General features: G+C 39.5%; 1 protein-coding gene and 1 long non-coding RNA gene across 5 annotated transcripts in view; one reads left to right on the top strand and one right to left on the bottom strand.

The window, feature by feature from the left end:
- LOC140516058 (uncharacterized) overlaps positions 1 to 22,784 on the bottom strand; it is a 74,742-nt gene that overhangs the window by 17,595 nt on the left and 34,363 nt on the right. For 2 of the 3 annotated variants that reach the window (XR_011971253.1, XR_011971258.1), the window contains exon 3: positions 3,481 to 3,637. The exons of the other annotated variant lie outside the window; for it this stretch is intronic. This is a non-coding gene — a long non-coding RNA (uncharacterized lncRNA). The remainder of the gene's footprint in view (positions 1 to 3,480; positions 3,638 to 22,784) is intronic. 3 annotated transcript variants of the gene reach the window in all.
- HPSE2 (heparanase 2 (inactive)) overlaps positions 1 to 22,784 on the top strand; it is a 724,961-nt gene that overhangs the window by 681,941 nt on the left and 20,236 nt on the right. The window contains exon 11 of one of the 2 annotated variants that reach the window (XM_072626982.1): positions 8,491 to 8,637. The exons of the other annotated variant lie outside the window; for it this stretch is intronic. Coding sequence (XP_072483083.1) covers positions 8,491 to 8,637 — 147 coding nt within the window. The remainder of the gene's footprint in view (positions 1 to 8,490; positions 8,638 to 22,784) is intronic. 2 annotated transcript variants of the gene reach the window in all.

The raw sequence follows: 22,784 nt of genomic DNA, 5'->3' as shown, positions 1-22,784 counted from the left end.
AAACAACATCTCTGAGTATAATGAAAACTTGGGGGTAGGAAAGAGTCACTAGATAGAGTTATTGCACTAGGGTTATCAGAAGATGATCAATGGGAGTGCATAGTACAAAGGGCCCTACATGGTCATGTTACAACAGTTACCTTTTCCCCCTGCTTGATGATAGAGGAGCCTGGCCCAGTTAATTTCTCATGATAAGAGATTTCAAAGAATCTCTCATAGTAGAAGGGGCGAGGGGCCAATTGTCTTGTCTGTAGAAACAATTATCTTTTGTGGATGAATAGAGACTGGGCTTGGTCATATGCCAGGTGATTTTCAGCACCCCTTTTGCTCAACAGGAAGCCCTATCCAGGGAGTGACTACTTTATGGCATTTGTTTGTTATCAGATCATTATATAAGGAAACATTGTTTTCCTTGTCTCAGGCCCCAGAAACAACCACCCAAAAGAAGGACCACAATCATAGAGGAGAAAAATAATTTTAGTACCTTCTGGCCCCATGGGAAAGCACACTGTCCGCAGTACTAATCACTCCCTATAATCAGAGTGGAACAAAAGGGTGGAAACACCTATTTGGGAGGAGAGGGAACCAAACACAATAGTGACTTAAGAAGTGGGCTGAAACTTGATAAGAAATATTAAAATTTATTTTAGGAAGGTAATTTATGTCAGACTATAAATTCCTGGCCCTGAATTGGGCCTGTGAGTTTCTCATTATCGGTTAGAGAATGTGTTTAGCAGAGAATGATGATGAAGTACAATCTTTGCAGATCTGGATTTTGAAAGGTACCACATTCTAGTTCACTATCATCCTAATGGATAAATGCATTGGAAGCACTCTTTGTGGCCGTCCATTTCAGATAACACCATTCTAATACTGCCTTGTCTGGCAGCTAAGGAGAATGCATGGGACCTGTAATGGAATAGTCTGGCTTGGGTAGTGTCCGAGAGAATAGTTCATCCATGATGGGAGGCCTTGGGGTCCACCGCATGTCCACATTCCAAGTTTCATTCTAAGTACCTAAGCAAAACTGATTCATTCATTCATTTATTCATTCATCCATTATTCATATACTCCTTGAAGTTAGATTACAGGATGATACATTAGATTGAATGGAAAGAGTACAAGAACCCCTTTTTGCATTAAAAAAAATTCAGAGCTCTTCCCACTTGGTAGCAATTGTACATTAGTATGTTTTGATTATTAAAATGTTGATTTTAAGGGAATTTTTATTTTATTAATCAGAGCTGTGTCTAATACATTTGAAAACAGTAATACATGTATATGGGACATTATTTAGCCCATCCAAAAAAGCATATTAATTATATAGTTATTTAATGAGAGTGACCCCTAATCCCATTGCCTTAACGGGTCATCAATTCTTGGGCTGGGAACCACTTATCTAGTCCAACCTTCTTTTTTTGTATACAAGGAAAATGAGACCCTGAGAGATGACAGTGACTTGCACAAGGTCACACAGACAAAAAGAGGCAGAGCTAGGATTTGAACCATGTCCTCTAACTCTAAATTCAGTGCTCTATATTCCACTACCTGTCACAGTACTATGTACACAGTAGTCACAGTGATAAATGTTTGTTGAGTTGAATTCATGAAGAAAACATATTTTTTTTGTTTTGGGGGGGGTTTTTTGGAGGCAGTCAGGATTAAGTGATTTGCCCAGAGTCACACAGCTAGTAAGTGTCAGAGTCCGGATTTGAACTCAGGTCCTCCTGACTCCAGACCACTGCACCATGTAATTGCCCCTCATGCAGAAAACTCTTTTAAGCATCTACTATGTGCTAAGTGCTGAAGATATAAGTACAAGTTGATTTCTTCCTTCAAGGAGCTAGATATAAGGAGTAGTAAGGAAAAATACAGATATGCAAATAAATAGAATACTAATTAGAATATAAAAAGTGCATAAGACATGAATAAAGTATTGTAAAAATCAGATGAGAAAGAAGTCCCTTCCAACTGGAGAATTCTGAAAAGGATTCAGAGAGAAGGTCATGGTCTTGAAGGGAAGCTGGACAGAAATAGGGAGGGGAGAATGTCCCGGGCAAGGAAGATAAAGAAAGCAAAGGTATGCAGAGTGTGGGATATGCTTGGCAGACAAATAAGAGTGTATGAATGGAGTGTGAGTGTGAAATAAGGCTGAAAATGTTGAAGCCAGACTGGAGGGCCTTACAAGCCAAGCTAAGGTCTGACATCTTTATTTAGTCAACAGTAAGAAGCTCTTGAAGTCTGACAGCTTGGGTAAGTCTACTTCCACAGTTGTTCCTAATCAAGCAATCAACAGGCATTTATTAAACATCCACCATGTGCCAGGCACTGAGCTAATGTCTTTGTTAGGTCATCAGAAAGCCAGTATTAATCTGCAGTTGTATCTCAGGCCCCCTCGGATACATTAGCTCAGTCACTGATCTTCAGAAGGTAGTGGACTGTTACATAGGTCAGAGATGCTGATGAGGTGTAGCAGGTCTAGCAGAGATCACACTGAATGAAGATGCAATGAGCCTAAGCTCTGGCTTGAGCTCTGCCATCAGCAAGGTAGGGAAGTACCAGTTTTTTCACTGTGGTGGGCTGTGTAATCAGAAAGCTCTATGTGTGGGGCCTGCACGATTTTTTTCTAATTACAATTACTACTACTGATCCAAGACAACTAGCGTGACACCTGGCTACAGTCAGGTAGACAGTAATAGCAGCAAGCAGGCAGTTAGGAGCTACTGACCTACTAGTGTATGTGTTCTAGCTAATTAAGTAAAAGTGGATTTGTTAGAAGTCTAAAGCGTGCCATATCCTGAAGTCAGTCAAGCTAAATCTGTCCCAAGGGCCACATGCTGGACTCCAGAACTCTGTAATGTTGAATAAGCATTTTCCTTCACTAGTATTGGAAAAATTTTATTTCTCCATTTACAGTCTTCCAAGAATGTTGAGAATTCCTTAGAAACAGGGCCTAGATAAATATGAAGCTGCATTTTTATTATCCTAAGAAATAAAAAGTCAACTTCCCCACAGTCCTCTCCCCAAACCCTTCCTTTGAGAAACTGTGCTACTGTGATGTTTAAATACCATCATCCTACACATACTTATTTCTCTCTAACCTTACTGACCTGTCCACACAGTCTTAATAAAAACTCTAAGAAACAAATCTTTTTATTTCCCTTCAGAATTAAAAATAACTTCATGGTAGTAACAGAAGGAGAACATTCACAAGAAATCTAATAGTTCAGTTACTTTGCGTATGGTGCTGATGAAACCTGATGTGAGCTAATTAGTATTCCTTATGTCAAACTCTGCTATTTCTGTTGAAGGTTTTATCATCTTCCCAGTCATCTACATTCATTTGCCATCTTGGATTCTTCACTTTCCTTCAAACCCTGTAGCTGGGCAGTTGTCAGATCTTGTCAGTTCTACTTCCCCAAATCTCATGCACTTGGTTTCTACTCACACCCTCATCACCCTCTTTCAGAGTTTCATTACCTTTTACTTAGACTCTTATAAGACCTTCCTAACTGGTCTCCTTACTCTTAGTCTCTCCCTTGTGCAGTTCATCCTCCACACAGTTGCCAAGGTCATCTTCCTAAGGCACAGATCTGGCCAGGTCAGTCTGCTACTAACCTTCAGCACCCTGGTACTGCTTTAAAAAAAGAAAAGAAAAAGAAATTGCCATGGCATTTAATGTCCTCCACAATCTGAATCCAACCTAAGTTTTCAACTTTATTTCATGTTACTCCCCATTACAGCCAAACTGAATGAAACTGAATTCCATAGAGACTATACCCCTACATTCAAAGTGCATGATCTTTGGCTTAAGAGTGAATCAAGAGGGATTGAACATAGATAACCCCTATTAGCCAAATCACTCAAAGCAACTGACTTCATTTACAAAGAACAATACTCATTAGGGTTAGCAGAAACCTCAGAGATCATCTAATCTAACCTCCCAATTTACGAATCCAACCTCCCTCTGGCCTCTGCTTAAACATTTTCTGTGACAAGAAGGCTTCTTCTTGTTTCATTGTTGGACTTTCAGCCATTTAAAAGTTCTTCCTTATGACTGACTTATGGGGAGAAAAGGGTCATACACTGACTCAGACAGGTGCTTCTCTGTGTTTTGCTCTTATGTTAACAAATTAGTCAGAAATCTGGGGAGGTGGCAGTCCCCTCCCTATATCCTCTTGTGGCAAGAACAAGTAAGTTTTGACTAGAAAACCTCTGAGTACAAACCATCTTTTAAAGATATTGTATGTTTCTGGGAAGGAAAAAAGGCCCTTAGCCAAGTTCAGAGCTGACTAGAACTTAGTAGATTTTGAAGCAAACTTGAGCCTTTTGGGGTTCAAGTTCGTTTATTCTTGGCAAAACACAACTTCCTGTTTCTCAGAAGAAAAAAAAAGTCTCATAAAAAAGGTTCCTGAGGCTTCTTGGACATCAAATGGCTCTTACAAAACAATATTTTGATGAGTTAAGTGTAAATGAATCAGAAACATGTGGATTAAATTTCCCTTAAAATACACAGGGGCTTCAAAATTAAGAGGAAAAAATGTTTGGCAAAACATGACCTGACTCTTACCAAAAAAAGTTTGAAATAGACTTGGAGACAATGGACAAACCTAGATTTCAGGGAGGTTAACCTAACACTGGGCTTGTCCATTGCTCCCCAAGCACCTTCCTCCATTTACCTCCCAATCTTTTCAGCCTTGTGGGAGGCCTTTGCACAAAGACTGTTTGGTATCTGGAGGTCATCTGGTGCTTGTCCCACCTAATGTCCTCCACCTCCTCTATCCAGAATACTTCAATCCCAGTCTTCCATCCCTGGATTCAGTCCCCACTCCCACCCATGGCAACGCAGGGGAAATGTCAGGCAGGGAAAGAGCCGCCAGAGAAGATGAACTCCAGATACTGAGATTCTCTACTGGTGAATATATCCTAACCATGAATGAGGCAGAGGCGGAGGAAATTCAACACAGACCACTTCTCCCAGGAAGTTTTATTAGCTAAAATAATGAAAGCAGATGCTATAATGTGTGTGTATATATACATATTTAATTTGTAATATATATAATTTATAATAATAATAAAAGGACAAAAAGGTTAAGGTGAGACCAACTAGCCCCATTCCCTGAGAGAATAGTTCTTCAAAGATTTATTTTGGGGGTTCAGAGAACAAATATTCTGAGGATCTAACTTCTCCCTACATTGTTTATTTGGGCCATGCTCACAGAACAATGAAAGTATTTTAGAAGCCGTAAAGTCAACTCTCATACCTTCAGAACTGTGCAACCAACAAAACTTTTTCTTAACTGCTGGAAAAAAGTCAAGCTGATGCATTGGGCAGATGGGCCAACTCTTAATACCAGTCCCCTTCTGGCTAAGGTACATATTGTGAAACATGTTCTGTACATTGCCACCTGGACTGGCTTTCTGCAAAGGCTTGGCCTCCTGAGATAACTTATGGGAAAGGAGTAGGAAGGCTGCCAAGCAGCTTGACAAGGCAGATTTCCCTATAACTGTGCAGTGACTTCAGGTTTCCCTCCCACCCACCACTTCCTCTGATCCCACCAATATCCCTGAGGACTCATTCTGCTTCATTTCTATGGAAGATAACTAGCAAATGCAATCCAACCACTCTTTCCTTCTCTGCTAAAATGTGAAAGAGGAGTCTGGTGACAATCACAAAAGAGAATTACCCTAGTCTTGGCTAAAAAGGGCATCCACTGGTCCAATATTTCTTGCTTTTGTTCACAAGCTGAGTTTCCTTTTTACCATAACTAAATGGAATCCCCAGAGTTGGCACTTATCCAAAGTAAGCCTTCAATCCATCCACCAGTAATACCTAGTAATAGTGCAGTAAGAAGAGTTAGGGATTTGGAGTCAGAGGACCTGGATTCAAATCCTGCCCTTATGACTCAACCTCTCTGAGTTAAGGTTTACTCTTCTGGAGAAACAGGGGGACTGGGACAGATGATCACAAGTTCCTTATAGACTCTTCATCCATGATCCAAAAATCCACTGGTTTTTTTTTTCATGTGAAGAAGATAGCACAGCTGTCAGTAAGGTATGTTATATTAGAAAAAATACTGAACTTAGCATCAGAGTACATGGTTTCAAATCCCAGTTCTGTCTGGGCACAGCTAGATGGTTCCATAGTACATGGAGAAAGAGCACTGGACTGGAGTCAGAAGACTCATCTTCCAGAGTTCAAATCTGGCCTTAGATTGTTGTTGTGTTTGTCCTTCATCTTCGAAGAGGATGACATAACTTGCAGTTGACTTTGATTTGAGTGAGGGAGGGCTGTGCAAGGTCACCAACTTCACTTTCTTCTCCTGAGCCATCTGGATCTAGTGGCCTGATATTCATCAGGATGGCTGGAGACGGTCTAGGATGCAAAGTAAGACTCTGGCCTTTTTGGGCTAAGGTCTGTATGTATGGGTATGGCTGGAATGAAAGATCAAGGAATGGCTTTTGTATACCAACCAGATACTTACTAGGTATGTGACCCTAGGCAAGTCACTTAACCCCGTTTACCTCAATTTCCTTATCTATGAAATAACTTGGAGAAGGAAATGACAAATCTCTTCAGAATTTTTGCCAAGAAAACCCCAAATAGGGTCATGAAGAGTAAGACACGAATGAAATGACTCAACAGCAACAATAAAAATAAACAACAAAACATATATAATAAACAATAATATATAACAATATATTATATATTATGTTAATATATAATATATAATTATTTATAATATATAATAAACAATAAAACATAAATAAAATAAACAATAAAAAAACAATAAAGTCACTTTTCTTTGGACCTTAAATTTTTTCATGAATAAAATGAAAGGACTGGGCTAAGTGACTTCTAAAATTTCTTCCAGTTTTAACCTTCTGTGACTCTGAAGTTGTCTTCTAGTAAAAGCAGTGGCTTACCCTAGGCCATTCCATTTCTTCTCTGTGATAAGAACATGCATTTTTGATCTAGTTGACTGACTATATGGGGATAGTTTTCCTTCCTATGAAACTGCCTCTTGTCCCTTTGGAGATTTCGCTTAGGCCCTTTCTTGTGAAAATTGTGGCATCATGCCTTTGGATTGCTCATCAACTTGTTTCCCAAAGTTCTAATCACTTTATTAATCCTAACAAAAAAAAGTATATCCACCCCCCCAAAGTGTTGAATATCCTGTCATTGTTGTATTGTACCAACCCAAGTTCTAAGTCTTTTGCATATAGAAATGGAGTCTTTCTATGCTTCCAAATCCCCTGCATTACTCTCAAGATTTCTTCCCTCTCTTATCTTTCTTCCCCTTGTCTTCCCCAAGCTCCTCGGTACTCTTTTCCTTTTTTGTTTCCTTTCCTTGCATACCTCCGTCTCCCTTTCTTGTCCCTCTTCCTTAATTGTCCATGATACAGAATTGAAGAGGTTATTTTATTTTGATTGATTTAGTCTGAATTAAGTTTCATGTTCCTTGTTCTTTATGTTAGAAGAGGACAAGTTAAATGTTTTATAGGAAATATGGTAAAACAAATCAAAATCCTAAAATAATTTTTAAAATTTTCCTTGGATATGACCCATACTACATTTTTTGTCATTTAGTGATCCTAGAGAGAAAGATTCCCTCGTCATGTAATAGTGTGCAATAATCCAGACAAGTCAATAGAAAGATCCATTGACATCTGCTAAAATACTTTATCCAAACACTAATATTGTGTTCTTTTACCTAACTCTTAGATGATAAGTGCTAGTTCTATGTTGAGGGGTTCTGAATAATTTAAGTAAAACATGGGGTTCTTCACCTAAGCGTTTCACAACTTAATAGATATCTCTTTGATATAGATTACCCACCCCCAAATCAGTAGGGTGACAAGTGAAAAAGGGAGATGTTTAAGAAAAATAAAAATAAAAAAGCTTTTATAAGATTTAAGTTTTTTTATCTTCTATCTCGGTAGAAATAAACTATGAGATTGTAGAAGAATAGAGGGCAGTTATAAGAATAAAAGGCTACTGAAGGTAGGCTGATGGAGAAGCACAGATGATCTGAAATGCAACAGCAATAAGTGAAGTGGTAGGGGGAAGCAAGTTCCTCGTGGGGTAAGAAAATGACAAATACTTTTTCTCTCCAAAAGTATCCTGCAATCAAGAACCTTAGATAGTCTGACACTTTATTCTGTGGCTTCTTAGCATTATAAAATATTAAATGGAACCTAAAAGTAGTCTGAATCAATCCTCTAATTCTCTAGAAGAGGAAACTGAAACTAGGTAGCTGAAGTGACTTGCCCAAGGTTAATGATAAGACTAGGTCTAGAATCCAAATCTTCATATTCCCAAGCCAATAGTCTTCCCACTCTGAAGAGTTTAAAAGAAAATTCTTTTATTTTTTTAAATATCTCTAGCTTTCCTGAAATCTGCCTCTACATCATGGAGGGTGGGGAACACCTCACTGACATCCTTTTTTTTTTTTTTAACATTCTCCCTTCTGTCTTCCTGGATCTTAGCCACAACTACGTCCGTGGGTCCATTACACTATACATTATCAACCTGCATCGATCAAGAAAGAAAATCAAACTGGCGGGAACACTCAGGGACAAGATTGTTCACCAGTATCTCCTGCAGCCCTATGGGCAGGACGGGCTCCAGTCAAAGTGAGTGAACTCTTTTTAGTGGAAGATGGCTCTGATCTCAATAGCATGTACATAAGAAGTTCAAGTGTCCTAAAATAGCTCAGGAAAATGACACTGTTACTTCCTCTCTGCCATGCATTCAGTCCAGCACCCTACACCAAACCCCCAAAAGAATCCCAAATTCCTTGGCATGGAACAGTGTCAGCTTAGTCTCTACTAGCAGGAAGCACCCTGGCTGGAGAGGTGGGAGGCCTGGCCATGAGGAAGGACTCAATAGGAAGAGGTAACAGGCCGCTACACAGACTGGGGAGGCATTTCCATTCCATTCCTAATGTTTACCAAGTTTAACAAAGCTGTAAACTTGTAGCAGGTGGTTTGCACACCCACAGCTGCCCACAAACATTTGTACAATAGTTGTTCATTGTGTGGCTTGCATTTGGCTTCCAACTGCACAAAGGAAAGGACTGGCTTATGGAAGCTGCTTACTGAGACAACTCTGTCCCCATAACATCTTGGTCTTGATGCAATATCCATCCTTCTGATCATTTGTCTGTTGATTCCACTTTCATGTATTCTATTTTTCTCTCTTCCTAGTCATATGTATAACATTCAGGCACATTTCAGGGTACAAACCTTCCTTCTCCTTTTCCTCTCCATCAATGACTATTTTTTAAGAACCTGCTATTTTCCAGGCACCATAACAGGCACCGAGTTTACAAAACAACTCTGAAGGATGCAGTAGGGGACCCAGAAAACCAGGCTCTAGCCCCAGCTCTGGCATTTGCTTACTATGTAACCATGAGTTAGAGACTCAGAATCCCTGATCCTCAACATCCTTATTTTAAAAATGGAGAAAATAATCTCTGCCCAGCCTCCTTCAGAGAATTGTTGTGAAAAGCAAATGAGGTAATAAATGGGAAATCACTTTGTAGTCTAAAACCTCTACACAAAGCTTAAGGATGGTGATAACCTCCTGGTTCCCTTTCTACACACCTAGTGTTCATCTGCGTCCTTTTCTCTTGGCCATCCTGGGTGTTCTTATTAATTACTGCCCACACCGTTTCTGCTCTGCCTACCCCATTTGCCCTTATCCAGTCCAGGAGCCTTATTTTGATATTGCTGGAAGCCTTTGACAAGTCATCACTGGCCTCTATGGGACCAGAAGCCTATGGCTAGTTTCCTTTGCACTCTGTTATCTGCATATGAGATTAGTGTGATGCCCTCCCACCCAACCTATCACAACCCTATAGCAGTCCTTGGTGAGAATAACTTTTTAGCCCTGATCTCTGCCACTTCGCAGAACAAAATTAACCCCGAAAGTAGAGAGTCTCCAGAGTCCCACACCAGAAAGACAAGGCCACCTGTGAAGGCCAGATGGTACCATGGAAAGAACATGGGTTGCAGAGTCAGAAGATGCAGATTTGAGTCCTCGCTGGGTAGGTCAGTCATGTCTCCTCTCTAGTTTCTTTTTTTGTAAAATGGGGATAGGAATAATTATACTATCTCCCTTCCAAGGTTATTGAGGGTGAAGGAGGAAGGGAGGCATTTCATAAATTGTAAAGAGATCCCCAGGGAAGCCTAAAAAACGTATGAACCCATTTGGGAAAACAGCAATGGCCTGCTCAGCCTGAGGAAGATCAACCCAACTTGCTTTGTGAAAGCTGCCTAATTTTACCTATGGCTGTCTAGTAGCGAAAATGCATCCTATAAACTTCTTTTATATCCACAATCATAGTAACTCCTTCTTCTGCTTCTCAGACTGTCATAATTTCATGTTTACTGTGAGAATTCAAAAGAGGTACAGGGAGAGGTGTCTTTTCCATAGGTCGTACAAAGGTACACTTGATAATACCCTCTGTGATTAACTGTATGACATGTATGTGTAGTGTGTTAGAAACAACATTAGATTGGGAATCAGAACATCTAGTTTCTTGTCCCAATTAGTTGTATGAACTTGGGTTAGTCTCTACCTTCCTGGACATCAATTTTACTAATCTGTAAAATGAAACTAATGGGCAAGTTAACCTCTTAACATTCTTTTACTGGAGTTTATATAATGCCACCCAAGGATATAAGTGCCCAGGAAGAGACCATATTACATAAATGTCTCTACATCACCCAGCAAATTGGGCCTGCTCAGTAAACACCAAACAAGAAAAATGGATAGACCTGGGATGAGATGTTTCACAGGAAGGTCCAGAGCACAGCAAACTAAAATGAAATTTGAAAGAAAATGCTAGGAAATTATTTCAATCCTTTGATGTCTCTCATTCTTTTATGTGCCTTCTGGGGCCAGACTCTGTTGTGCTCATTTTGTGCAGGAATATGAGCCCTTGGAACCCTGAGCTGTAAACAGGGAGTCAAGGGCCCTACGAAGAAGACCAGAGCATGGTCAGTGTTATCATCCAGAGAGACAGCTGGAACAGAGTGTATATATGGTAAATAAATTGCCCCTAAATCACCACCAGCCTTTCTTTTCTGCAGCTATGAAGTTGGTCATTTCAGGCTATGACCTAGAGAGTAAGGAGATACTGGTGTTATTTCACTGAGAACACAGGGAGAAGAAGCTGGGAACTCCAGAGTTCTCTAAGCATAGCTAATAGAATACTGGGATTCGTGAAATGAAATCTTGAGACCTTTAAGACTCTCTGGGGTCTCAAAGAATAAGCAAACTCACACCTGCTAAGGTAAGGTATAGCTGTCCAGGTTTATAATCAGTTTTACCCCATGCCATTTCACTGGAGAAAACATATATCATTGGAGATATATCTCTCTCAAGACAAAGCGATATAACCAACAGACCCAATTATCCAGACTACAGAAAATGATTCAACTCCCAACATACAAAAAGTTTCGATTCTGAAAATCAAATTAATCTGAGGACTCAGTTTCCAAAGGAAGCAACAGAGCAATGCCTTGGCAAACTGGAACCTGTCCAAAAGACAGTGGCCAAGACAGTGAAAGGTCTGGAAGTCATGTCCTGGAAGAACCATGGAAAGAACTAGATTTGGTTAGTGAAGACAATGTTTGACTAAGGAGAGAAATGCTAGTTTATTTCAGATATTTGGAGGGCTCTTATGTAGAGGAAGACTAGAGTAGAAGCAAAGAATTGGTGTTATGGAGAAGCAGAATTCACCCCAACACAAGGAAGACCTTTCTGAAAAATAGAAATGGAATGCCTGTCTGCCACCTGTGCTGTCAGACAGAATCTTTGCTGATGAGAAGTTGTGTTGGATGATAAGAAATCATCCTTGGACCTAGGGCTGGAAGGACACTTGGTGACCATCCAGCTGGTCCAGCCCCTTCATTTTACAGAGCAGTAACCCATGATCACATAAGTCATGAGCAGAAGAAACAGAATTTGATCCCAGATCCTCAGCCTCCAAATTCAGTGCAATTTAGACTGTGCTGTGCTGCCTCTACTAAGATTATTTGTTTTTTTCCATTTGACCCCATATTTTCCCCTCAGGAGCCTGCATTAACCATACTTAACTTCACAGCAACCTTCTTTGATCACACAAAGACAGTACATGAGGCTGCTGAGGAAGGAAGAGACAACTGTAGCTGCTGGGTAAACTCTCAAATAGTATTCCATTGCCTGAATTTCTAGTTGCCCTCTCTAGACCCAGTCGCTCCTCTTTCTTGGCCTCTGCAGTGTCGGTAGATCAGTTGTTGGGAAAAGAGCTACAGAAAAGTCCTTCTCCCCGACTTGTGTAATCCTACATTAATCATCTAATATGTATTTATTCAGAGCAACTCCTCATTTCTAAGAGGGAGAGAATCAATTCCACCTTTATTAATAATCCAAATGCCAGTCTTCTTTTTCTCATGTGAACAGACATCAACAAATACCATCTCAGTGGGAATGAATTCCTTCTGGATAATTATCATCTCTAGTATCTTTAAGCAGCCCTTTCTTGAGATAAAACATAAAACAGAAGTTTCATTTAAGACAACCAACTTCAGGGGAGAAAAAAAGACAGAAATGGAAACCTTCCTTGGGGAGAAGTAAAAGTATGTACTAAGAACAGGTGCTCTGTCAACCCCCAGTGCTCTTCTCTTTATGTCCCTTCCAATTCCATTTGCAGGGAAAACAATCCAGAAAATTAGAAAAGAAGGAAACAACTTTCATCACTTTGGCTATTCCATTCTGACTATCTGACCTGAGGGAATCAGCAGATGCACAGAATCATAAGGATGGAATAACCTTTAAAGGTCATGCAGTCCATTCCCCTATCTTCAGACAAGGTGACAGCTCAACCATCTGGACAGAAGGGTATCTATCTTATTTTTAAAGACCTCTGGGAAAGAAGATTCTATAAGCTGAGTTGGTAACCAACTTCAGTAATCTCTGAAAACTTGGTCTTATATGTAATTGAAATCCCTCCCACAATTTAAATTCATTTCCTCTTATTCTGACATCAGTAGAGATGGAGAGCTGTTCAATAGTCTTTGTACAATAATCCTTCATATATTTAAAAAGTTATCCAGTTACTCTGCAATGTTCTCTTGTTTGGCTAATTTCCAGTTCCTTTAATTTTCTTCATAAATCCTAACTTCTGACCCTACTTTGGTTCTTCATTGAACTATCTCCAAACTCCCATGTCTTTTGTCTATAAGTGGACACAACATGATAGCAAGTCTAACTTGTGCGGAATAGAAAGAGAGGATTCCCTTCTAGGCTTGTGGATTCACACATTTTTAGAGCTGAGAGGGTCCTTCAGAATCTTACACTTTAATTGATAACAAATCTCAATTTAAAATTCCTAAGATACATTTTTCAATCCCTGAGCATCAGGACTCTTCACATCAAAATCTTCCTGACCTCATGCTGCCTAGCTTCCAGTTTCTATCATCTCCTTCTGAGCAGACTGACACAGCGCTGTTCTTAGACTGTTTCTCAATCATTGCCTTTCTTGACCTTTCTGCAACCTTTGACACTGTTGATCACCTTCTCCTAAATAATCTCTTTTAGGTTTTCAAGACATCACTGCCTCTTGGCTCTCCTACTGTTTGTCTCATGTCTCTTTCTCAGTTTCCTTCGCTGAATCTTCATCCAAGTCATTCCCACTAACTATAGGTGTCCCCCAATCCCCTATCTTGGGCCTTCTTCTGTGCTTCCTCTATATTAAGCCCATCTCTTCTGTTTTGGGAATATTAAATTCCAAGATTTCTTAAATTCCAGTAATCTCATTATCAGCTCTGTGCAGGTGATTCCACACGTGTGTGTGCATGCATATATATGCATATGTATATATATTTCTCAACTCTGCATGTGTATATATGTATATGTATAATAGCCTTAGAAGTATTTCCAACTCTCTTTTAGCTGTCTCAAATCCAATATGCCATAGGTATCTTCAACTCAACATATCTAAAATGATTTCCCAAATCCTGCCCTTTTTCCTTTTTTTCTATTATTGTTAAAGATACTGCTGTCCTCTAGTCACAGAGGTTTACAACCTTGATGTCAACCTTGACTCCTCACACTGCCCCCACGTATGCAGTCTGTTACAAATCTTGCCGTTTCTACCTTCGCACCTATCACATATCTCCTTCCCTCTCCTCATATAGCCTCTATTCTGAAGCCACTACCTTCAGGCTCTCATCATCTCTTACTGGACTATTGCAGTAACTATAGGGTTCATCTCTCTTTGCTGCAATCCATCCTGCACTCAGATGCCAGAGAGACTTTTATGAAGTGTAGGTCTAACTACTGTTTCCCCCACTCCCAGTCAGTAAACTCCAGGGACTCCCTGTTAACCTGTAGGATCAAATATAAAATGCTCTGTTTGGCATTTAAAACCCTTCACAATCTGGTTCCTACTCACCTTGCCAACCGTCTTACCCTACACACCCTACAATCCCACCACAATGACCTTGCTGGTTCTCACACCAACAGCATTCCATCTCCCTACCCTATGGGTTTTCATTGACTCTCCCGCATGCTTGCAATTCTCTCCCTTCTCACCTCTTCCTCCTGCTTCCTTCTAGACTCAGCTCAAATCTCATCTTCTGCAGGAAGCCTTTCTTTATCACTACCACCCCAGTCCTTTCCCTCAGGGATTATCTTCCATTTATACTATATATATATCTTGCATGTACGTGATTTCTCAACCTGGAAAAGCATCTCAAACCCAAGATGTCCAAAATACATCTTTCCATCAAAAGTCCACAGCACTTCACTGAAACAACTCTATCCAAAGTTACCAGTATTCCTTTAATTATTAAATTCAGTGGAATGTTTTCAGTTCTCATCCTTCCTGACATATCAGCAGCTTTTGACACTATTAACCATCCTCTCCTCCTGTATACTCTTTCCTCTCTCAGTCTCCTGGACACTACTTTTCTGGTGTTCCTCCTACTTCCATGATCGTGTCTTTTCAGAGTCCATTCCTGAATTATCCTCCATCCTAACTCTGTGTGAGGCCTTCATAGTTCTGTCTTGGACCCTCTTTTATTTTCTCTTAATAATTTCATAATTCTCATAGGTGCAATTTTCATCTGTATGAAGATGATTCCCAGAACATTATTTACACTCCTCATCTTTCTCCAGGGTTCCTGTACCACCTCATCAGCTGCCAGCTAGACAACTCAATCTGTATTCCATAGGTACCTCAGACTAAAAATGTACAAAACTCATTATTTTCCCCCTTAAATTCAACTTTCCACCAAATATTTTTGTTTTTATTAAGAGTCCTACCAACCTTTCAGTCAATTGGGTCCAAAACATTTCAATTATCCTCAATTCTTCTTTATCTCCCACCCCCCCCCAGTAAGCTGCCACATGTCAGTGATACCATCCCCACATTTCTTGCATCGTTTCTCTTCTGTCCACTCACAAAGCTATTACCCTAGTTGAAGTCATCGTCTCTCACCTAGGTGAGAGGCTACGACAGCAGCCTCCTATCTGGACTCCCTACTTTCAAGCTTCTTTCTGTTCTCCAATCCATCCTACACACAGCTGTCAAAATGACACACGCCTGACTGACCATAGGACTCCTCCATTCGAACCCTGGCAGTGTCTCTTGCCTCCTTACAAACTCCTTAACTTAGCATTTAAACCTCTTCACAGTTTGGCTCCAGCCTGGATTCACAGACTAATTTCATGTTTCTGTTCTCCCTGTACTCTATGTTCCAGCCAAAATGGCCTATTTTCTGTTCCCCAAATGCTGCCTCTTAGAATCTCAAGTTCACTCATTCCATTTCCTATGGGAAACCTCTCCTGATCCCCTCCCCCAGCTGTTAGCATTCTGTCTTTCCTCATATCTTCTATACTCTTATATGTTAATTTATTTTTAACACACAGAATAAAATATAAGCTCCTTGGGGGCAGGGGAAGAGACTTGAAGCAAGGAGACCCATTAGGAACCTATTGCAATAGTCCAGGCAAGAGGTAATAATAAAGCTGGAACTAATGTCTCTGTGAGTAGAGAGAACAGATCATGTAAGCGATTTCATATAGATAGAAATGGAAAGATTTGGCAATTAATTAGCTATGTGGAGGGTAATGAATCGAAGATAACACTGAGGTCAACCAATCAGTAAGCATTTATTAAGCACCTACTATGTGCCCTAAGCATTGGGAATACAAAGAAAAGTTCTAAGATCTTCCTGACCCCTTGAAGAGTTCACAAGCTAATGGAGAAAGTACATAGAAAGAAGCTAGAAAGCTGGGAGGAAAAGAGATTTGCCCAAGGGGCGATAATGACAAATCCTCCAGCCAGGTGGCTGCCCTGAAAGGGCCCAGGCCCTTAGAAGACCTGAGAGGGGCTTTACTGAAGTGAAAGGGAGGGACAGGGTAATTAAGGAAGTGTAAGTTTCAGATGATGAGTTTCTGGAGACAATAATAAAATGTTTATTGACTGACTGAGGCTATGAACCTGGGACTCTAGAACAGGCCTGCACAATATATGGTGGTGGGCTACTTGCGGTCCGCCAAAGGGCCCATGAAAAATGTAGAGGATATAAAAAAAAAAAAAAGTAAAAATGTAACTGATGAGGTTTAGAATTGTTAGAGCTGGTTCAGATGTGAAAGAGTTCTTCTCTGTAGCCAGTGGGAGCTTCACTGACCCAAAAGCAGCAGGGAGAGCAAGGAGCTAAACAAAGGTATTGATAGACAAGAACCAGACTTATATAAGGACACAGGATGAGGACGATGAATGACACAAGATAAGGGAGACAAGGGAATCCCATGACCAAGGATTGGGGCGGGGAGAGACAAGGGATTTTATGGTCCAGAATAAGGGGAAGTTTTGTGGTATTTAAAGATAAGGGGAAGGGACTGCAGGATGCCCTCAAGTTCAGAAGGGGCCTCACAAAGTACTGAAAAAGCAACCCTTAATATTAACCTTTAGGACACCTTTGTATCCACAGCATAATGAGTGCTTTATCCATGCCCCACTTACCCCTCCTTCCACTAGTCATTACTGTGCCCATCTCGTAACTTGGAGGGTGGGTTACCAGTGCGCACTTTCTCCCGTTTGTTTATCACAAGACTCATGACAACCAATCATCATCAGTCTGTCTCTAGTCTGAGAGGAGAGTCCTGTCTTTTCCCTATGTTTTCAGTTGTTACTAAATGTAACAACAGTAAGAAAACCTGGTATTAAAACTTGTACTACTTAGCAAAGTAATTTTTTTGACATTAATGTGATTTCATGATAAATAAAAACCTAAGTAAAAAGTGTAATTAATTCAAATTTCCCTTTCCTTAAATATGGCTTATTTCTAAAATAATCTAATAATTAAATATACCTTTATTTGGAAAATGAGCCACTATCTGCAGCCTGAAGAAGTTTAGCCTATTTTAATTTTGGCCCCTATCTACTGCCAACTTGTGCAGGTCTGCTCTACAAGAATGGTGACACCTTTCCAGAGAAAAACAGATACAGGAGCTACAGATACGGAGACCTGCTTAATTCTTATTTTGATATAACTAATAGAGACTTGATATGAAAGATAAGGAAGAAGGTAACAAGAAAGAACCTAGCTCCCCTACAGCCCAGAGTTCTGAAAGAACTGGCAGAAATGATTACTAACATCCTGTCATTTGTCTCTGAAAGCTTGAGGATTCTGAGATAAGTACAGGACTGGAGAAGAACCGATGTTACAGGTTTCCAAACCATCATACCACCCCCAAAAATAAATAAAAGGAAAAGAATGGCAAATATAAACTTTAGCAAAATGAGGTTGATGTCATTTCCTGGGAAAATTCTAGAACATATCATTAAAGAGTGTGAACATTCTGAAAAAGGTGCCATGATCATGAAGAACCAGCTTTATGGCTTTATCAAGAATAGATCTTGCAAATGAATTTCATTTTCAAAAAAAGAATCCTGTTTTTGACAGGGTTGTTAAAGGTAGTCTAGGGAAGTGTTGTAGATATTAATTGCCTAGATTTTTGCAAACTTTCTCTCATATCATTTCATGCATTCTTATGGAATGCGTGGGATAGTGTGGATTTGGATTCAGAACTGGTTGAATGTTTAGAACCAAAAAAAAAGTAGTTGTTGGTCTGATCTCAACTTGGAAAGAAGTATTCAGTGAAGTGTCCTGGAGATCTTTGCTTAGTCCTGTGCCACTGGACATTTTAATCAGTGACTTAAAAGAACATTAGCATAATTATAAAATGTGAAAAACTACACAAGTTGGGAATGACAGTCAAGATCTTGAAATATCTCACCCAGAAAAGCAGAGTAGGCTGGATTAAATAAGGTGAAATTTAATAAAAATCCATAATTCACTTTTATGTAGCACTTGAAAGTTTACAAAACACTTTACATATATTATTTCACTTGAGCCTGATAACATCTCTGTGAAGTATGTACTGCAGATATTATTTCCACTGTATATCTGAAAAAACTGGGATTCAGAGAGGGATGTGCTGTGGTCTCCTAATCCTCGTCCAAGGGAAGATTCAAGCCCTGGTCTTTATGACTCCAATGCCCCTACATAATATTGTTCATGTAAAGTTTGGCATGGGTTCAAAATGCTACCTTCACAAATATAAGATGGGGAAGGCATGACGAGACAGGTAAACCTCTCAAAAAGATATGAGGATCTTAGTGAACTGAAACAACATGAATCAACAATGATTTGGCAATGAAAAAAAAAACCTAACGCAAACTTAGGGTCCAGTATCATGAATTTTACCTCCTAACAAAGTAGCCCATTCTATTCTTAGTTGACTCTGATTGTTAAAAATTTTCTTCTAATGTTGAGCCAAAAGCCTGTCCCTTGAAATATCTGCCTTTTCTATTCAAACTAATATAGGATACCCTTAAATATTTGAGAACCTTTCAAATATTTAGAGACAGTTACGACTCCCTGTGTATTGTCTTCCTTCAATTTCCCTCAGCCTTTCTTTTTAGTGCACAGTCCTCTGATCCTTCCTCAGCATTTCTGACTTAGAAGTCATAGCCCACCTTTCACAGAACCATTTCTGATTTATTATTCAACTTTCCCAACTATAGGACAACTTCCTTGATGAAGTCTGAGAAAGAATGGGAAATGTGAAACATTACATTATTTTGTCTGATGGCTTTTTCATATTGGGTTGGTATGACAGATTAAAAGCCCAGTAGTGATACATTCTGGGAGATATGAAAAGACCTGTTTTATCTGTGTTTTGTTTTATTTAATGATTTCAGAAGATTAGAAATAAAAGGTTCTGGACCTTTAGGATGCCAAGGCCTTCCCCAAAGGGAAGTCCTTTTTGAGTTGCAACATTAGGGAGAAATACTATTGAATTAACTGAATCATTTTTAAAAATAGATTAGTCATTCAGCACAAAGAGAAAATGTAAATGTTTGACAGAGATTAGATAATACAGCAGAGAGGGGAAAGGAACAATGAACCAACTGGGGTATTCTTGAGTTTAGAGAGAGTTGCTGTGTTGCGTTAAGGAGATAATTAACATTTATATTTGAAAGAGGAGCTGAGTTCTAGTGGGGAACTTATAAGACTATATCAGAAGCCATGAAAAGGGTCTCAAGGCAGTTTTAGGAGTAGAGAAGTGAAAGACAAGGAAATATTTAGGGAAGCAATTCTTCTAACAGTTGAGTTAATGAGAAAATACTAATTATAACTTCAAAGATTTGTGTTTCTTTTCACTCTTGTTTAGAAATAGAAATAGCCAATTGTGTACTATTTTCTAAATAGATGTACTTATTTTTCTATATTAAAAATATAGCTGAGTATATTGCGAAGTGCCGTACATACTTTTCTTAGTTACCTACAACTGAGGTAACCTTAATTTTTGCCCTTGCTGCCTTAATCAGATATACTGTTGACTTCATAGTAGCTATCTGAGATACAGACATAGTAAGTACTTAAGAGGCATTTCAAAGCTTCTGTAGAACTTTCTGTGAAAACTCAACCTATTTCTAGTGACAAAAACATTACAGATAGTTGGCAGTACAGATGCTTTTCTCCAGTGAATGTCTAGGGACAAGTTTATGGGAGTTCTTAATCAGTTTTACAGAAAGCTGCACACACCCAGGGACCAATCTCCCTGGTTCATACTGCAGAACAGGCTAAAACTGTTTCATTTGGAGAAAAATAACTAAATGATGCAGTACTTTTGAAAGAGCAGGAATATTTGCCTCATGCCCAATCAATTAGATAGTTTTTCTTTTGAACCCTTTAAGACTCACTTTAAGATCTCAAATTTGAACCCCTATCAAGAGTGTCCCAAAGGAGTAAAATAAAGGCCTCTTTAATTGAAATTTAGCCATCACTTTCCTCAAAGAAAAAGAAAAAGGGATGTTACTTTTTTCCTTTCCCTATAAAACCCAATTCAGGCAGATTCTCTAGTCCCCTTCCCAAATGCTGGAACAGCATCCCAGATGATTGAAGCCTTTGATTTCTCCCAGATTTCAATCTGGATTCATGCAGGAAGACATTTTGCCTGGGGTAAGTCCATTAAAGTAAAACAATAGGAGCTGTTCCTTACTGTATGAGGAGGGGAAAAGGAGCTTTAGTTCCCCAAAGGTTCTCCATAACTAATTAAGTTCTCAAATTATTAATGTGCAAATTGACAGATTAAAGGATTATAATAGGCACTGGCACATTTTCGGACCCACTGTTAGTCCTAATAAATGCTTATTGACTGATATCCTAAAACAAAATGTTTGAGAAACCTCTTCCCAACAGACTCCATTTGCCTGTGCCCCACCCATAGGGAATGTTCATCCTCTTGGCTACAGTTTTCTTCATCCTCGAACCACAGACCAGCCTTTCCTCCTGGCTGCAAACCAAAAGTGAGCAGCCAGCTTGGGCTTCAAGTCTTCTTTTGAGCCGAGCTGTAGGGGACAATGGCAAATGCACAAGATCTCTCCAGTGCCTTCTATTCCCAACATTCTGTGATTCAGTGTACTTACTATAACAGGACTAAACTTCTAACCAACCAATTCTGAACAGAATGATAGAACAGGAAAAGTTAGGTCTCAGTAATTTCCTGATACTTCCCTGCTCCATAGTGCCCCAGGGTGAGTTCCATAGCTGTGGTGAAGGAGGCATGGAAGGAGAGGACCACTACTTGGAAATCTTACTCAAGGGAATTCCAGTAGTCCTTTATGTTCACGTTCCCTGACCTTATATTTCTGCCTATAACAGAGCAGACAGTTAATGAATATTTGTTAAATGGATTCAAACTGAATCTAATTTCCTTGGCCACAAAAGTAACTTAAAGCCTGCAGTCACTTACTTGTCTTCTCCTGGGTAGTGTCAGAGGGAGAGAGAGAGAGGGAAGGAGTTTGAACTCTCAAGACTGCATTGACCATCCACTGTTAGAAATTATATATACTGTTAACTACCATTTTGCCAACTTTTCTTGGCTGTGGTGATCCAGAAAGCAGTCCACAGAAGCCTTCTCTCTGAGTCCCTTTCAATCCATCCTATGCACTGTTGCAAGGTTAATCACCCTGACATGTAGCTTGAATCACGTATCAGTCTCCTGCTCAAAAATCTTTGAAGGTTCCCAGTTGCAAACTGAAAAAGACAAACTATTTGTCATTCAGAGCCTTCCATAACCTAACTCCAACCAATGCCTTAATTCACAGTTTTCTCACAAAGTAATGTATACTGTAGCCAAATTTAACCAGTTGCCAACCCTCAATGACATCCCACATACTCTCTAGCCTCATAGCCCTTCCTTTGCTGAGGCTATGCCCTACTCTTGGAATGCTTCCCTACCTCTCCCAATCACACATCGACCTACTTTTCCTGAGGCCAATGCAAATGCCACTCTTCCGTGAACTGTCCTAGATTCCCCCAGTTGGAAGTGAGCTCTAACTACCTGATCTCATAATACTCTTATTATACACACTTATTATATTCTAATTTGTACTCCATTTTTATAAGTCAAGGATCATGGTCAGTAAATATCCTCCAGGGCCTAACACAATATATTTATATACCCAGTGCTAAGCATGTAATGTTTTGTTTCTTTCCTTCCTAGAAAATATCTTCTGCTCAGCAGCCCAGTGGGGCTATAATCTAATCTCTATGCTCACCAGGTAGAAATCACAGGCAGAAGTAGAGAATAGACTTTTTTTTTCCAATTAATAAAAACCTATTTTCTCTTCCTCCTACATTCTCCCTTATATTGAAAAGAAAAACAAAACCCTTGTAACATATACACAGTCAAGCAAAATAAATTCTTACAATGGTCATGTACAAAAAAATATATCTCATTCAGCATCCTGAATCTATCAACTCTGACAGGAAGTGAGCAGCACACTTTATCATGATTGGTCACTCACTGATCAAAGAGTCCTTAAGTCTTTCAAAGTTGTTTGTTTTTACAGTGCTGCTGTTATTATATAAATCATTCTCCTGGTCCTGCTCATTTCACTCTGCATCATTTCATTCAAGTCTTCTCAGGTCTCTCTGAAACGCTCCCCTTCATCATTTCTTAAAGCATAATAGTATACTATTTCATTTATATGCTATAATCTGTCCAGGTATTCTTTGCCTCTACAAAAATAACTGCTACAAATTTTTTGTACAGTCCTTTCCTCTTTCTGTGATCTCATTAAAATATATAAGCCTAGTTGTGATATCGCTGGGTCAAAAGATATGCACAGTTTAGTAATTTGGGGGGCACATTTCCAAATTGTTCTGAAGAACAGCTGGTTCAATTCACAACGTCGTCAACAGTATAT

Source organism: Notamacropus eugenii, chromosome 1 (genome assembly GCF_028372415.1).
Source record: "Notamacropus eugenii isolate mMacEug1 chromosome 1, mMacEug1.pri_v2, whole genome shotgun sequence".
NCBI classification, from domain to species: Eukaryota; Metazoa; Chordata; class Mammalia; order Diprotodontia; family Macropodidae; genus Notamacropus; species Notamacropus eugenii.
This window is presented reverse-complemented; position numbering and strand designations above follow the sequence as displayed.